The sequence below is a fragment of the Phacochoerus africanus genome, chromosome 13 (genome assembly GCF_016906955.1).
Source record: "Phacochoerus africanus isolate WHEZ1 chromosome 13, ROS_Pafr_v1, whole genome shotgun sequence".
In the NCBI taxonomy this organism is placed as follows: domain Eukaryota; kingdom Metazoa; phylum Chordata; class Mammalia; order Artiodactyla; family Suidae; genus Phacochoerus; species Phacochoerus africanus.
This window is the reverse complement of record NC_062556.1, coordinates 3,411,804-3,429,741: the sequence shown is the minus strand read 5'-3', so window position 1 is coordinate 3,429,741 and position 17,938 is coordinate 3,411,804. Positions and strand designations below refer to the sequence as shown.

Here is a 17,938-nt window from a genome sequence, read left to right as displayed (position 1 = left end):
CGTCGTGGCGCAGTGGTTAACGAATCTGACTAGGAACCATGAGGTTGCGGGTTCGGTCCCTGCCCTTGCTCAGTGGGTTAACGATCCGGCGTTGCCGTGAGCTGTGGTGTAGGTTGCAGACGCGGCTCGGATCCCGCGTTGCTGTGGCTCTGGCGTAGGCCAGCGGCTACAGCTCCGATTCAACCCCTGGCCTGGGAACCTCCATATGCCGCGGGAGTGGCCCAAGAAATAGCAAAAAAAGACAAAAAAAGAAGAAGTTGAGAATGCCAAGAAACGGGCACCGTGTCTTCAGAATGGTATTTTAGAAGCTCTGCACACGGACAGGTGCCACATCAGGAAGAGAATTGCGTTACTACAGAAGATAGACGTGACCTTCAAATGCAGTCGAGAGATGGAGGGATTTAAGGATGCAGAAAGCCAAAGCTACAGAAATCCATACATCCTCCCCCCATCCAGGGTGGAGAACAGCAGAGGGGTGGGGAGCAGGCGCCGACTGGCCCGCGGGCCCTCATCTAGCGGACGGACCGTAAGCGCAGCCACCTGACTGCTTCATCACAAACACACCTGCGACCCTGGTGCCATCCCGACGGGCCCCATTTGATCTAATTCCTGACTTGAACTTCTTATCATCAAATTTCTCCCTCTGGCTCCTCGAGAGCGATACTCAGGGGAGAAAAAAATCATCAAATACACCCTTGATTTCAGGGTGGGGGGATCCACATAAATAAAAAAGATCCTAAGTGCCAACCTCCCCCTGGCAGCCGTGGCAGGAGCGGGAGACCGGCTTCTGGAGACAGACAGGGGGCCGTGGGTTACTGCCAACAACTATAGCACGAAGGGCCAGCTTCGTAAGCTCTTCACGGCACATCCCTCCACCACACCCGTGCAGGGACCACCACGGGAAGCCCCTTTCAAGGGAGAGAGACGGTGACCACACAAAGGCAGCACCCCACCCTGAGCTCAGAGAACCACGTGACGTCAACCATTCTGAACAGGTCGAGCTTCTCAGAGGAAACAACAAACCGCAACAAACACGCAGCTCGCCTATGTACCCAAGACGCGCTATTTCAAACACGCAGCCTTCCCCAAAGCCGGTGCCCGACAGCACCGGCCGTGCCCAGGGTTGTCACTTACGGCCTCGATGATGACAGAGTAGGGCGTCCTGGCCGTGAAGACAAAGCCCAGCTTTCGAGCCCCTTTCACCAAAGCAGCTTCGTCTGTTGATAAAGAACCAATGAGGGCGTGACCAATCTCTGGTAATGACAGGGTCCTGGGTAGCAGGGACTCTTCCCGTGAACCAGACCTTCCGCACAGGCCAGTAAGACCGAGGACCGGGGGGTGCTCACTCCCCCCCCCCCGCCAGGGCCCTGAAAGGCCTCCCCTCCTCCCAAGGGGAGGCCACAGACCTAAGCCTAGTCCCCCGGACACGCCTGGAGCCAGCGTGAGCCCAGAGGCCCATGCGGGGGCTTTGTGGGGCAGGCTGCAACACCACAGCACAGAGAAGGGGACGGCGGGGGACGTCCCTCCAAGAGGGCTCACCTGGGGAGGAGGCCTGGTAGATGATGCTGTCCCCGTCCCGCTCAGGAACCACGGTGTGGCACACGGCCAGGAGCGTGAGGAACTCCTGGATGCAAGGAGCCGTGGGCTGCAGACGGGAGCAGAGGTAAGACGGCCGTGGGGACACCAGTGGCTGACACCCCTCTGAGAGTCAGGTCACCTCCCGCTTAAGTCCCTGAGATGCCGCCACGCTCCTACAGAATGGAGGCGGGGAAACCTCGCACGGGCGGTGGGCGCCCTGGGGCCCAGCCCGCTCGCTGTGTGGCCCACCTGCACCTGCCACCTGCCACCTGCCACTCTGTCTGCAGATGTGCAAGCAGAGCTCGTCCTTTCCGCTGCTCCCTGCACCCCCCTCCCACTCTCACCTCCGGGGCTTCAGGGCACCAGCGGCTTCCTTGAGAAGCATGTTACCACCCCACCTTGGAACACGGGTCTCGTCCACACCACTGACTAGCTAGCCGGGGGTTGATGTCAACGAGGCCCTTAAACTCTGCGAAGTGAATGGGCCTCTTATTTAACCAGTTCGCTGTTTCGCACTTTAAACGGTCTCGTGCCATCGCCCTGAACGGCTTCCCCTTCGCCGCCCCAACCGCCACAGACCATGTCCAGTCAGCCGCCCGCATTACCCCCCCTCAAGCGAGGGACTCCTTGTGAACACTGGTGTCCTCTCTCAGAGAGCACATGCTCCAAGGCACGCGTGGCTTCAAGGTCGCTGCTTCACACCGCCCTCCCTCCAGAGAAGGTGCTTCTGAGACACCACCCCCTCTGCTCTTGCCCAGCAGCTGGTTCTACCTCTAAGATCAAAATCTGGCTCAGCGGAAACAAATCTGACTAGCAGCCGTGAGGATGCGGGTTCAATCCCTGGCTTTGCTCAGTGAGTTAAGGATCTGGCATTGCCGTGAGCTGTGGGGTAGGTCACAGACACAGCTCAGATCCCATGTTGCTGTGGCTGTGGTGTAGGCGGGCAGCTGCGGCTCCGACTCGACCCCTAGCCTGGGAACCTCCACACGCTGCAGGCGCGGCCCGAAAAAGACACAAAGGAAAGCTCAAAATCCATGAAAGGACAGTGTCATCGTGTGTGACCAGGACAGCACAGACGTCAGCAGCATCCTGTGTGCGTTCTGGAGCCACCTCCCCAGCATCACCAGGACGGAGGCAGAATGTCTGCATCCCAGCCCGCGTGCGTGGGGGCCTTCCACACCCACATCTCAGAACCGGTGCTGGGAAAGTTCGAGCCTCAAGAAAGAGGCACGAACTGAAAACAGAGAAAAGGAGATGTCCCATTGAACATTCAGAGAGAGAGAAATACATCTACCTCCTGACAAAACTGGGGAAAGATAAACTTTCATTTTGCTCAAGTTGACCTAGTTATAAGGCTAAAATCTTTTTTCAGGAAAAAAAAAAAAAAAAAAAAGTCCTAGTAGGTCTAACTTGTACTGGTTCAACGGGTTGCTAAATGCTTTAATTGTCGAGTCCTTTGCTAAGTTAGCATTTTCTGCAGTAGCCTTTAGAACCAAACATGAATGTAGATGAACCGGCAGAAAAGCCCAGTTTGTCACAGACAGGCCGACGTCTCACCGTCCAGAACGGAAGAGACCAAGCTTCCGACTCTCATCTCTGCATCTGTTTCCAGGGCAACTCTCGGCCAAGTCAACTTTCTATGCAACGTCCTATCACCTCTCGGGGACAACTAAGGTGCTCTAGGAAACAGACTTCAAAATCTAGCATATAACAGGATGCTCTAAATGCCCCCAGCGGATTGCAGCTTTGTTTCCGAAATCATCCTAGCCAAAGGACACTGGAATTACTTTTCAAGATCCATGACCTCTCGGATCCACAGCTATGAAGAAACAGTACTACCGAAATCAGACACAGCAACAGAAATCTGACTGTAGAGACTTCTTCAAGAACGCTCCTTGATCTTGACGTGCTACTTTGTAACTTCATCGCGTGCTTGATTCAGCTTCACATTAAGTTGTGCGAAGTCTTCACCACAAATGGGTCGCCTTCCTTAAGTACTAAGACCATGTAAGTACCAGCGCCACGTAAGCACTACGACCACATAGGTACTAAGATCACCTAAGTACTAAGACCCCGTAAGCACTAAAACCATGTAAGTACTAAGACCACCTGAGTGAGGCCAGATCTCTTCTCCAGGCTCCAAAATGGCAACTTTCAAGACACTACACATGCACCTGAAGGAAAGCGCCTCACGAGCCATTCCGCGTCCTTGAGGCAAATGGGGGCCTTACATGGCGGTCCTCGATGTTCTTCAAGAGCCGGGGGTCGTCAAAGTCACAGGAATCGCTTGGTGGAGGCGGAATCCGGCTGTCAGAGCGAACAAGAGACACTGACTTAGCTTACAAGGTCCTTTAAGGGGGCGCCCAGGGCATTTGGCCGTGGCAGCGGCAGGATATGTGGGTTCCCAGGGGAGTGAGAGCAATGACAGGGGTGTTCGGTGGCAATGCCCTCCTCTGCGGTGCCCTCTGAGGGGACTGGGGCCGCGAGTGGTGCCTATTCACCGCCCCCTAGTGGTGGCTGGAGAAAACTGACAGGACACTGTAAACCAGCTACAATGGAAAAAATAAAAATCATTTTTAAAAAGTTCCTTTAAGATAACTCTAACCTAATAAGAAGCTGTCTTCAAGAAGATCCACACCTAAAAAGCCTATAGATGCATATTAAAGATTTGAAATATTATGGTTTTTTTGTTTGTTTGTTTGTTTGTTTTGTCTTTTTAGGGCCGCACCTGCGGCATATAGAGGTTCCCAAGCTAGGGGTCCAATCGGAGCTGCTGCCGCCAACCTACACCACAGCAATGTCAGATCCGAGCAGCCTCTGCGACCCACACCACAGCTGACGGCAACACCGGATCCCCACCCACTGAGCAAGGCCAGGGATCGAACCCGCAACCTCATGGTTCCTAGTCGGATTCACTTCCGCTGCGCCACAATGGGAGCTTCATTTTTCAAGTTTCCAATGGTGCAAAGGGTGAGGTGCATTCAGTGGAAACCATTCCTCAAGCTATGGATTTAGGCCCTCACCTGGGCTGGCAGCACGCAGTACCATCCATTCTTAGGATGCTGGATGGCGGGCACTGCTCCCTGCCAGCCCCATCATGAAGGTGAATAAGCCATACACGTACCATCCTGGACCCAGACGACCAGTCTGGTTTTCACTCTCAGTATCGATAAGTGACAAGAGCTATAGTCCACACGCTAGTATGAAACAGACTCCATGTGAGATGACTTTCCCCACCCGTAAGCTAATGTAAGAGTTCCGGGCACTGGGAAGGCAGGCTTGGCTGAGCTGGGATGTTCGGTACATTGGTTTATTACGTGCATTTTGTAAACTATGGTATTTCCAGCTTATGATGGACAAGTAGAGGAAGACAGCTAAGTTACAAGGAAAGAAAGAGACATGAGGACGAATGCCACGACTTTAGCATTCCAGCGGTCTCGGCATCTACCAGGGAAAATGCGCAAGAGTTCCTGTCCCAAGGTTCCAGAATAAGAAGAAGAATGGCACTGAAGCTATGCAGTCATCCATGGTCAGAGGTCACAGGTCAAAGAGAAAAGGGGGCAAATAATTACGAGAAAGGAACCTCGACATGACAGCTATGTGCCACCGCAATGAAGAGCTGTGAAGGGCTAAGCACACTCGTGAACCTCCACTCCTTCCCGCAACCCCTTCTCAGGACAAAGACAAGGGAGTGGATGTCAGTCTGAACTCGGAATAAATACCAGAGTTCAGCACAGCGGAGAAAACAGAAACCCACAGCTTGCAAGGGGGAGCCCCTCAAATGCAAGCCGCTGCCCTCAGGAGAGCCCTGTGAAAGCTGAGGACATGCAGCACGAGGCACCTGTGATATAAAAGAGAGGTGGAAAATAGGACAGGCTTCAGATCCACCTGAGCAAGGCTCAGCCTGCGAGAACCCACCCTCTTCCCGCACAGCCAGGCACCTGACCCCCTGCACCCAAAAGGAAACGGAAGGTCTATCCTCTAGAGAACTTAAACCAGAGCAGCCGTGGACCCGGAGGCACTGCGCACACAGGGGGGTAGGAGAGGGCATCCTGCCCAAAGGGGAGTTTTAAGTGAAACCCCATAAACGCTGAAAGACAGCATCAACCACCCTCTGCCCTACTCAGCTCCCGTAATAGCTTCAGCCAAATTTATAGCCCTTGACAGGCAACTGGAGAAGTCTTCTTATGAGAAGGTGCCCGATCATCTCATAAGACCCACAGACACGGGCATCCAGGGATACTCTAATTAAACAGTAGGTCCTAGGAGTTCCTGCAGTGGCTCAGCAGGTTAAGAACCGGACATACTATCCACGAGGATGCGGGTTCAATCCTTGGTCTTGCTCAGTGGGTTAAGGATCCAGCGTTGCTGCAAGCTATGGCATAGGTTGCAAGTGCAGCTCAGATCTGGTGTTGCTATGGCTGTGGCACAGGCTGTAGGTGCAGCTCCCATTCAACCCCTGGCCTGGGAACTTCCATATGCCACGGGTGCAGCCATAAAAAGAGGAAAAAAATAAAATGAAAATAAAACAGAAACAGTATGTCCTAGCTGACGATCCCACAGGGAAGTGAGGCAGTCATCAACCACAGAGTACCCCTACAGACATGGTTCTACTAATCAGCTTTCTTGGTGTAAAAATCTTAAAACATTAGCAGCCAACATCACCAGGCTTAAAAGAAGTGCAAATCAAAACCACGGTGAGACACCACTTCACACTCACTGGGACAACGATCATATAAAAAAGACAAACAGAAATTAACAAGTGTTATGGGGATGTGGAGAAATTAGGCATTACTGATGGAAAGATCAAATTGTAGAGTTTCTATGAAAAATATTTCAGCGGTTCCTCAGAAAGTTAAATACAGAATGACCACATGACCCAGCAGTTCCATTTTTAGGGATAACCCCAAAAGATTTAAAAGCAGAAACTCAGATACCTATAAATCCATGTTCATAGAAGCATCATTTACAATGGCCGAAAGGCAGAAATAACCCAAATGTGGGTGTGTGTGTGTGGGGGGGGGGGGGTGTATTATTCAGCCTTTAAAAGCAATGGGATTCTGATACATGCTACAATATGTATGCCACAGTGTTGAAGATATTATGCTAAGAAGCAGAAAGTGAGTGGAACAAATCAGACCAATACCTGATTAGAGCCATCAAGCACCACTAGACTTGTGAAACCATACTCATGTTCAAATTTTATTCTGGTTCTCTCTTCAAATAACAGATATGACATTTTTATCCACAAAATGTTCAGGTCCAAAGTGCCCATACAAAACTATTCCCACCCCTTTCCCACTAGAGTATCAAGAACTGCTAAAATCTACTTACCAGAAATCATCTGAGGACGGTTCCCTTGTCAATTCTGGGAAGTGACTGCCAGAGAAAAGGTAACAGCGGAGTCACGAAACTGCAGTCAACATCACAGGCATTCACACAGAAAAAGTAATTTCTAGTACAGATCATACATTAGGTCACAGAACAAGTAAAATTGAAAGACTGAAATTATATCAAACTTTTTTCCTACCACAAGGGTATCCCACTAGAAATCAATGACCCAAAAAACTGTAAAATTCACAAACACATGGAGATAAAACAACATGTGACTCAACAACCCAAGGGTCAATGACGAAATCCAACATGAAATAGAAAAATACCTAGAGACAAACAAAACGAGAAATACAACATAAAAAAATCTCCGAGATGCAGCAAAAGCAGTTCTGAGCAATTTCGAAACAATAAATGCCCATCTCAAAAAACAAAAACAAAACAAACCCTCAAAAACCTCATTTTACACCTCACAGAACTAGGAAAAAAGAACAAACGAAACTCAAAGTTAGAAGGAAAATGAAATAAAGATTAGAGCAGAAAAAAATGAAATAGTGACTCAAAATCAACAGAAAGGAGCAGTGAGACTAAAAGCAGTCTCTTTGAAAAGATAAACCAAGTTGAGAAACCTTTAGCTAGACTTACCAACTAAAGGCAGAGAGAACTCAAAATCAGAAATGGAACAGGAGACGTTACAACTGACAGCACAGAAACACAAAAGATCCTAAGAGGCTACTGTGAGCAAATACATGTCAACAAATTTGATCATCTAGGAAAAATAAATTCGTAGAAACATACAACCCGCCAAAACAATTATGAAGAAATAGAACATTTGGACAGACCAATTACTAGTAAGGAGACTGAATCAGCAATCAAAAACTACCCCCCAAAACTCCAGGACTAGAAGGCTTCCCCAGTGTATTTTGAATGTATAATAAACACTCAAAGAAGAATTAATACCAATCCTTCTCAAACTCTTCCAAGAACTAGAAGATGAGGGAGCACTTCCAAACTCATTACATGAAGCCAGCATTACTGTAATACCAAAACCAGAAAGATCACAACAAGAAAAGAAAACTAGACCAATATCCCTGGATGAATAGAGATGTAAAAATCCTCAGCAAAATATTAACAAACCAAATTCAACAAAACATTAAAGGAGTCACATGCAATGATCAAGTGGGATTTATCCCAGGGGTGCAAGATTGGTTGTCTATCCATAAATCAGGATAACACCACATTAACAAAAGAGAAAATCATACGATCATCTCAATAGATGCGGAAAAAACATTTGACAAAACACAGCATTCATATACGATAAAAACTCTCAGCAAAGTGGGTATAGAGGGAACATACCCCCAACATCATAAAGGCCATATATGACAAGCCCACAGCTAACATCAGACTCAACAGTGAAAAGCTGAAAATACTTCCTCTAATATTGGAAACAAAAAAAGGATGCCCACTCTCATAACTTATTTCAACATAGTACTTGAGGTCCAAGCCAGAGCAATTAGTCAAGGGAAAAAAAGGCACCAAATTGGAAGGGAAAAAGCAAAACTGTCACTACTTACAGATGACATGATTCTATATAACACATTAATTCAGTAAGGTTACAGGATACAAAAGTCAATATACATCAATCTGTTGCATTTCTGTACATTCATAAAGAACTATCAGAAAAAAATTAATCCAACAATCCCATTTATAACAGCATAAAAAAGAACAAAATACCTAGGAATAAGTTCAACCAAGGAAGTGAAAGACCTATACACTGAAACCTGTAATACATTAATGAAAGAAATTAAAGACGACGCAAATAAATGGAAAGGTATTTCATGCTAATGGATTGGGAAAATTAACAACATTAAAGTGTCCATACTACCTAAAGCCATCTATAGAGTCAATGCAATCGCTATCAAAATTCCAACGGCATTTTTCACAGAAATGGAATAATCAATCTTAAAATTTATGTGACACCACAAAGGACCCTGAATTTCCATAGAAATCTTGAAAAATAAGAACACAGCTAGAGACCCTCATGCTTCCTGGTTTCAAACTATATTACAAAGATATGATAATCTTTGTAATATAGTTACAAAGTAACTATATAGTAATATAGTTACTACCAGTACCATACTGTATGGTACTGGTATTAAAACAGACATACAGATCAACAGAACAAAATAGAGAACCCAGAAATAAACTCATGCATATATGATCAATTAATGTTTAACAAAGGAACCAAGAATATACAACAGGGAAAGGACACTCTCTTCCATAAATGGTGTTGTGAAAACTGGACAGCCGTGTGCAAAAGAATGAAACTGAAACTGGACTACCACCTTACACTATACACAAAAGTTAACTCAAAAGGGATTAGAGACTTGAAGGTAAGAGCTGAAACCATCAAATTCCTAGAGGAAAACAAGTGAACAGATTCTTTGACATTGGTCTCGGTGATGATTTTTTTAGATCTGACACCAAAAGCAAAGCAGAGATACAGAGTGGGACGACACCAAACTAAAGAGCTTCTGAACAGCGAAGGAAACCATCAACGAAATGAAAAGGAAACTTGCCGAATGGGAGAAAATAACTGCAAATTATAAAACTGATAAAGGCTTAATACCCAAAATATAAAGAACTCATATAACTCAAGAGCCAAAAAAAAAAAGGCAATCCAATTAAAAAATGGGTAGAGGAGGGAGTTCCCTCGTAGCTCAGCAGGTTAAGGATCCAGCACTGTCACTGTTGTGGCATGGGTTTGACCCCTGGAACTTCTGCAGGCTGTGGGTGCAGCCAAAAAAAAAAGAAAAAAATGGGCAGAAGATCTGAACATTTTTCCAAAGAACAAATACCAACGGGTACGTGAAAAGTTGCTCGGCATCATGAATCATCAAGGAAATGTCTATCAAAACCACAGGCAAAACCTCACACCTGTTAGAAAGCTATTCCCAAAAAGTCACGAAATAAATGTTGACCAGGATTTGGAGAAAAGGGAACTCTTTCGTACGACTGGTGAGAAAGTAAATGGATACAGCTGATATGCAAAACAGTATGGAGGTTCCTCAAAAATTAAAAATAGAACTATCATATGACCTACTAATTCCACTTCTGAGTATCTATCTGAAGAAAATAAAAATACTACCTCTAAAAGACATAACTGCATCCCCATGTCAACCGCAGCAGGACTTACAGCCAAGACATGGAAACAAGCTAAGGGTCCATCGAAGAGGGAATGATTAAAGAAAATGTAGTAAATACACACTGGAATACTATTCAGCCATAAAAAAACATGAGACCTTGTCACTGGAGCAACATGGATGGGCTCTGAGGGCCATGCTACATGAAATAAGTCAGAGAGAAAAAGACCAAAAACCACATGATCTCACTTATATATAGAATCTAAAAACAAAGTTAAAAACAAACAAACAAATAACAACAACAAAACAAAATAAGGTCACAGATCAAGAGAACAGGTTGGTAATAGCCAGAGGCAGGGGTAGTGGGTTGAAATGGGTGAAGGAGGTCAAAGGTACTAACTTCCACTTATAAAAGAAAAAGGGCCTGGGGAGGTACGGTCATGGCATGGTGACCATATGTTACCATGCAATGCTGTACCGCATATTGCAAAGGTGCTAAGAGTAAATCTTCAAAGTTCCATCATAGGAAAAAAAAATTCTAACTTTGTATAGCGATGAAATGTTAACTAGATTTGCTGTGATGAGAGTTTTGCAATATATACAAATATCAAATCCTTAGGTTACACACCTGAAACTAATGTAACTTCTACATGTCAATTCTACCTCAGTTTTTTCCAAAGGACCGGTGTTCGGCTCAAAACATGAGTAAGAAGCATATCATAATATATCCGAAATATAAATTTATAGAATCCCTGGGACTTCTCACCAGGTTAATATCTGCAGAAATATACCATATGGTTTCACTGCTCTAAATTGGGACCAGTTCAGTTTCAAACACATTCCATAGTAATTACATATCTAAATCCCTTATAAATATCCTTTCATAATCGCCGAAAGTCCAGGTAGTTGGCTAAGCAGCTAAAAATAAACTTACTTTGTTGGAAGAATACACATCAAATTTCAGTAAGAAGAGAAGGCACTTACCCGTAAGTGACCCCAGCAATGCTGCACTTCTTGAAGTTCATGATATTGCATGTAAGAGTTCCGGTTTTGTCAGAAAATAGATATTTCACCTAAATCAAAGGAAAAAAAAACACGCACCTAGAAGGCAGTCAGATACAAAGACTAATAAATGAAATCTTGAGTTTTCAAAATCTGTACTAGTTTTCAAAGGAAAAGTTCCTTAGGCAAGCAAACTGTGTTTTATAATGATAGGTTCTATGTAATCATTACACATTAGAAAATTAATATATTTCAATGTTTAAAGCACTGGAAACTCTTTCAGTAACCAATTCTAGAGTCCAGCTGTGTGGCAAGGAGGTGCCGTGGGGTAATAACAGTTAACACTCCAGACTCTGAGTGCAGTTGTCTAGAAATATATGTACCAAGGAGGCTTCAGAACAGCCCCGGATCCAGTTCAGAGCTGTAAGTGGAAGCGCCAGGGCATGTCACTGACACTTGTGTCCAGGATGTCACAACAAGTTCAGACTCTGGCCATCACCCAGTATTTCTTTCGAAGCCACCATCCCCTAGCTGGGCTAAGAAGGCATATCCTGAAATGGCTCAGAGCAAACACGAAGCTTCTCGTTCACAGTCACGGCGAGAGTCCACGACGGCAGCACGGAACCGCTAGAGTGTGTCCCTTTCCAAGGCATGACGTTCTACGGCGCCACACACTCCGCTCTGCTTAAGCAGGCGTGAAAAGAGGAATTTCTGTGGAGGGTGATCAGCAAACCATTCGGACGTGATTACTGAGTGCAAAAGGGAAAAACCCCAATGCCAAGTGCCCCGTGGGTTCTGCTCTTCGGGGCGGATGATGTGAGGGGAGGGGCAAGGGCCGGGACCACAGGGAAGCCCGCCCAGGTCAGACCACGTGGGCTCTGGGAAAGCCACCCCGGCCTTCCTGGGCTCAGTCCGCACGTCTGTGAGACACAGGGTTGGGCTGCAGGACACGGAGCATCGCTCTATGTGCAACACTCTGGGATTATGTCACGGCTTGGTGAAAAGGGAGTAATTAATTAAAAGAACTGTCTCCGGTAAGAACTCCAGTTTCTCAGTGATTTTCCAGAGAGGGGTCATGATTGCTGCTGGATGCAAGGTGTGTCCCCAAGGATCCCAGAGAACCGTTCGTGGGAAGCCGAGGTCTACTGTTTGTACAAGAGGGGTTAACGCCATGAATTGTGTGTTCTGTACTTTTTCTTACTGATACAATACAAGCAAATACACTGAGAATTACTTTTTTCCCCTCTTTTTTGCCTGCATCCGTAGCATATGCAAGTTCCCAGGCCAGGGATCGAAGCTGAGCCACACCTGTGACCTACATCACAGCTGTAGTAACACTGGATCCTTAACCCACTGCACCAGGTCAGGGATCTAACCTATACTGCCTCAGAGACAATGCCAGATCCTAACCCACTGTGCCACAGCGGGAACTCCAATGCATTGGTTTTTGGCCACACCCACAGCTGCAAAAGGTCCCAGGCCAGGGATCAAACCCAAGCCACAGCTGTAACCAGAGCCATGGCAGTGGCAACACCAGATCCTTAACCTGCTGAGCCACCAGGGAACGCCTCTGAGAATTATTTTTAAAGCAGTCAAAGGGCCTTCATTAATACTCCTTAAGAAGTCAAATATTACATAAAAATATGAAACAAGTACACCATGAGTAATACCGCTTTAACTATAAATAAGTTTTTATGCAAGTTTTATATGCAGTAAATCTAGGGGTGTAAAAAGTTCAGTGGAATTGGCCTTTCAATAAGCAGTATTTTTTCCTCTTTTTAAAAAAAAACTGAAAGATTGTATCAGAATACTTTGAAATGACAATTTTATAATAAGGAATTAAGACTCTTCTATCATTCCGGCTACTGGTTTTTAACTCATCCTTCGAGTTCACGCTCAAATCTTCTTCCCTGAGCAAACTTCCCATGTTCCCAATTAGGATGAACTACGTCATCCTGGGGCGTGGCCATCCTGGGGCGTGGCTACATTCTATCCTTCAGTCACTCACGTGGAGTTCAATGGCATCTGCGAGCAAAGACGGACTGAGGTCTGTGCCAAATGAGAGGTGACCGAGGACCTTGACGCGGGCACATCCACACCCTTGAAGGGGCTCAAGAGTCCCAGGACGGAAACAGACACTGTCATGACCACAGCTCTTGTTTTCCTGGATTCATGTACGAAGACCGTTAGGGGAACACGGAAGAGAGACGAAGTAACTGGACCAGCTCCTGGAGAAGGGTCCGAAGAGGAGGCAAATTTTGTCGGATACATATCGCACTCGCCTCTTGGGGTGGTTGGGAGGTTCGTAGAAGACGGATAAAATGAAATTCGAATTTGCGATTGTGGTGCCTTCAAAGGAAGTGTTCCCCGCAGTGATTTCAACCTAAGATGAAGATGCAGTGCAAACCCTAACTCCGTAAAGGCAGGAGGGGCTGAAGGGTGATGGTGGAAAAGACACTGGCCCCTTAAATATCCAGACACAATCTGGAACACGTGAGAGTTTGTGGACTTCTGTCCTTCCCATTAGCCCCCGCGTATTCCGTAGGGTTCCCCCATGTCTGCATATCCCTGTCATGTGCTCCTGCTTTATAATGACAAGAGTCCAAAATCATGCCGGAGCATCTTTTTCTACCAAATTTGTTGCAGGCGCCTTATACATGATAAGATAAATTCATGCCTCCTAAACGAAGTCAAAATCAATTAACATTTGTAGTTAATAACACCGCCAAATACTATAGAGCTCTTTAGACATCAAAACCACTGGCTTATTTTTGCAAAGTTTCCCTGCAGTTCTTGCAGCAGTGGTCTGCCGCCATGCTCATGTCGCCTCTCCCAAGTTCCCCAAGAAGCTCTCACCTGCCCAAGCTCTTCATTAAGGTTTGACGTCCTGGCCATGGCAGGTGTGTCATTTTCTAGATAATACATATCTGTGTCCTGAGAAAGAAAAGGGGGCATTTCAGAAAATACCTACCACTGGCCCCCTCATTTAGATTAACATGGACAAGAAGCTAAAAACAGGTAACTCAAGACAAAGATTAATTTTTACTCTGGGGGTGAAAATACAGCATCTATTGGGAGAGAAAGTGTGATACAAGGGGGAAATATGCTATTAATGTACATATAGATTTGGATTCGAGATGACCACTTCCTGACCTAAACCAACTCCTCCTTGGGAGCTCGGCTAATACTCTGTTCACAGGATTGCTCTGAAGCTCAGAGAAAACATGCACCTGAAAGCATCCCGTGTCCAAATATGGGCTGCTGAGGTCCAGGGCTTAATGGCCATGGAAGTCTCTGGAAAATCCTACCTCTGCAATAAAATTCAAATTTACTGTCACCCTGAGTTTTGACATATAGTGGACTCGTAAGCAGACACACCTAAGAGCCTTCTTTCAACACTAAGTAGCCTACAGCATCAACACCTGCAGCCATTTCATCCCCACTCACCTGAGGACAGGTACCTGCTCAGCACTCGCTCCATCATGCCCCTGATGCTCATGAGCGCCCCTGACCTGGCCAACTCACAGACCAGGACGGTGAGACCTAGGTGACTGGTCACCACTACCACTGGCTCAGGGACACCCCTGCCCATTCTCCCTGGCAGAGTCGTGAATGAATGACCTTCTTTCTTTTCTGGGAGGTCCTGTCCATCACAAAGGTTCTGAGAGGGGATGAGCCAACAGCAGCTCAGCTTCTAGCCTGTGTGATACTCACCCAGTTGATAAACAGGGCTTGTGTGTACTTCACAACCTCAAGAGTCACCAGCAGGCTGATGGGGATCAGGTTGTTGTACAAGATGATGAATGTCAACAGGTTGTATCCAAAATTGTCTGAGCTCGTGTCTGTGAAGGAAAATCAGAGCATCTGTAGATCTTAGCCTCCACTCAGTCTCCTTGGACTTTATTACGCTGGAATTTTTCTGAAAGATGTTCACCAAAAAAAGTTGACTGTCTTAAGAATAAACTAGAGATGCAAGTGAAAATAGTTCCTGAGCACCTGCTCTGGGGCATGAACTGTGGATACAGAGATTTATAGGACACAATCCTTCCAAGAAAGAGCTGTTAGGACACAATCCTCTGGAGAAAGAGCTGGCTTCTGAGAGGAGGATGTGGGGAAGGGGAGGCAGCAGAAGGAAGCGTCCCCTCGATGTGACCATGCAGCACACACCGACTAAAGAGACGCTCACAGGGCACTGCAGAATCCAGGGCAGAGAATTTTAATGGGAAAGGCACTGTCACTGAGGACCATCCGGCAGAGAGGCTTTCACCAAGTTCGGGAGGATAGAGAGAGGGCAGCTAACTAAAAAGGATACAGGAAAGGGAACAGGTGCTTGAGATGTTTGGGTGGAATACCTACCACCTGACGAAGGTACGACTCTATCTGGGACGAGAGTTAGTCATCTTGGGGGGAAGAAGCATGAACGGGGGAAACAGGTGGGGGGGGGCAGACAAGAAGCCTTGAGCCTATTTATGGAAAATAAGAGACGGAATGTCCTGAAGAAACAGGGTCCCTAAAGGATGGAATCCAAAGCAGAGGTAAGGTCAGCTTGGACAGGAGAAGGGACCAGGAGAGGGGCAAAAGGTGCAGGGTCTGTGGGAGTCAAAGCACCAAGTTCTGTGAACTGAAGTCAAAGCTCTGACAACGGCAACGCAAATGCAACGTGTGATGGCTTTTACCAGAGCTACTCAGACTTTACCTTAAGAACAACAAGGCACAAGCATTATGAATGGAACCAAAAAAAGACAAAGAAGACGACGACAAAGAAGGAGAAGACGAAGAAGAAGAAGGTGAAAAGATGAAGACACAGAAGAAGAAGACAAAGAAAACAAAGATGAAGAAAACAAAGATGAAGAAGACGAAGACAAAGAAGACGAAGACGAAGAAACACTCTTCCACTGTAAATCATGTCTCTACTAACTGGATTTTGACATTATCTGAGCAATTTTTTTTTTGTCTTTTGTTGTTGTTGTTGCTATTTCTTGGGCCGCTCCCACGGCATATGGAGGTTCCCAGGCTAGGGGTCTAATCGGAGCTGTAGCCACCAGCCTACACCAGAGCCATAGCAACGCGGGATCCGAGCCGCGTCTGCAACCTACACCACAGCTCACGGCAACGCTGGATCGTTAACCCACTGAGCAAGGGCAGGGACCAAACCCACAACCTCATGGTTCCTAGTCGGATTCGTTAACCACTGCGCCACGACGGGAACTCCAGTATCTGAGCAATTTAAATGCCAGTCTCCACAAAGCTGCACGCCAACCCAGGGTCAACGCTCTTTATTTACCCATGACATTTTGGAACTAAGTAAGTACACAAATTTATCTCTCTCCACATTTGAAGCTCAACACATAACATGGTTGAAATCCCAATTTTAAGAACCAAAATCAAGGGATGTTGATCCAAGCTACACCTGAAGTCCTGGGAACACTTCCCATCTCTATATGGTACAAATAAGCGTTCTCCTGGGCAGTTCAAAGTGAGTGAGATTTCTACATGAGCTACCTAGAAAAGGAAAAAGAAAGTTTTCATAACTAAAACATGTTGAAAGACAGGAATCATAATCACCCCAAGAAACTATCCCAAAATTTTAAAATTCAAATTTATTATGAAAAACATCATTACAGTTTATTTATTTTTCTGGAATTGTTGTGTAAGGAGATTGGCCAATCTTCTCTCAAATAAGTAATAACACTGGACAAAAAATTGTCAAAAACAAGCATTTAAAGTGCTTAGAAATGGATCATAGAGCATACAAAAATTCAAGAACATCTACTCCATCTTACCAAGTGGGAACCTTTGGCATTTAAGGCCAAGTCTGTTTTCCCCTTCTCTCCCCCAGATCCATGTTGCATAAATTCTGTCCCTGGGTGGGACAGGCTGTCAGAACAGGAACAGCCTGAGGAAGCTGACATTAACCTGAAGCAGAGCATAGAAACAACCATGCCCAGGACACTGTCAAAAACAACAGAGATGCCAGCGGCGCCTGATCCAGGAAGACAAATATCTCCCAACACTGATGGGGCAAACAAAACAGCAGACTAGCCAGAAATTAAACAGGCAGATCTATGGAGAGAGATGGTCAAAGAAACCTTGCTAAGATTATATCCAACCCTGGTGGACCAGAAGGTCAGGTCCATGTGCAAGATTGCACCTGCTCAGGAGACTCTGGAGAGAGTACCCTGAGCCTCCAGTCCCCGACTCCATGCAAGGCAGACTTCAACTCCCCCAAACAGCGACACACTTCCTAAGCCACACACAGATCAAACAACTTGCTCCTTAGCAGCTCAAGGGAGTTAAGGATAAACTCTGACCAACCACGGGCTGACTTCTAAGCTACGCTAACCCCTAAGAACAAAGGATTAAAACAAAAGCAAAGAGAAGAGTGACTGCGAATGAGGAGAGGGTTTCTCTCTTGAGATAATGAAAATATTCTCAAGTTATGGACAGGTGAGGGTTGCAAAAAACCTGTGAGTCTCCTAAAACCCATGATACACTTTGAACTGTACATTTTAAAAGAGTGAAAAAACGAAAACCAGTAGTAACATCAGAGGCTGTACATTAACAATCTCCCCAGAATTCAGGCAAGTCACTAAACAAATAAAGAGTAGCAAAAAAAGGAAAAAAAAAATGCCCCAGGAGGAAGAGGAAATCAGACTCCAGAGTTGCTACAATACAATCAAATGTCCAGTTTCTGATCAAAAAACTTGTGCTATATACAAAGAAACAGGGAAAAAACTGAGCCACAGAAATTCCCTTTGAGGGGCATGCAAAGGAAGGGCCAAACAAAGACTCCAAAGCAGTTACTATGAAAACATTGGAAAAACTAAGGAAAACTGTTTAGAGAATTAAAAGAAAGTATGAGGACAATGACCAGTCAATTAAAA

At 45.9% G+C, this 17,938-nt stretch overlaps 1 protein-coding gene across 1 annotated transcript in view; it reads right to left on the bottom strand.

The window, feature by feature from the left end:
- ATP8A2 (ATPase phospholipid transporting 8A2) overlaps window positions 1–17,938 on the bottom strand; it is a 437,578-nt gene that overhangs the window by 372,461 nt on the left and 47,179 nt on the right. Inside the window, exons 11-17 of the mRNA XM_047756120.1 lie at window positions 14,769–14,896; window positions 13,911–13,988; window positions 11,037–11,125; window positions 6,913–6,957; window positions 3,810–3,885; window positions 1,540–1,645; window positions 1,135–1,217 (exon numbers count right to left, since the gene is read on the bottom strand). Of these exons, the coding sequence (XP_047612076.1) occupies window positions 1,135–1,217; window positions 1,540–1,645; window positions 3,810–3,885; window positions 6,913–6,957; window positions 11,037–11,125; window positions 13,911–13,988; window positions 14,769–14,896 (605 nt within the window). The remainder of the gene's footprint in view (window positions 1–1,134; window positions 1,218–1,539; window positions 1,646–3,809; window positions 3,886–6,912; window positions 6,958–11,036; window positions 11,126–13,910; window positions 13,989–14,768; window positions 14,897–17,938) is intronic.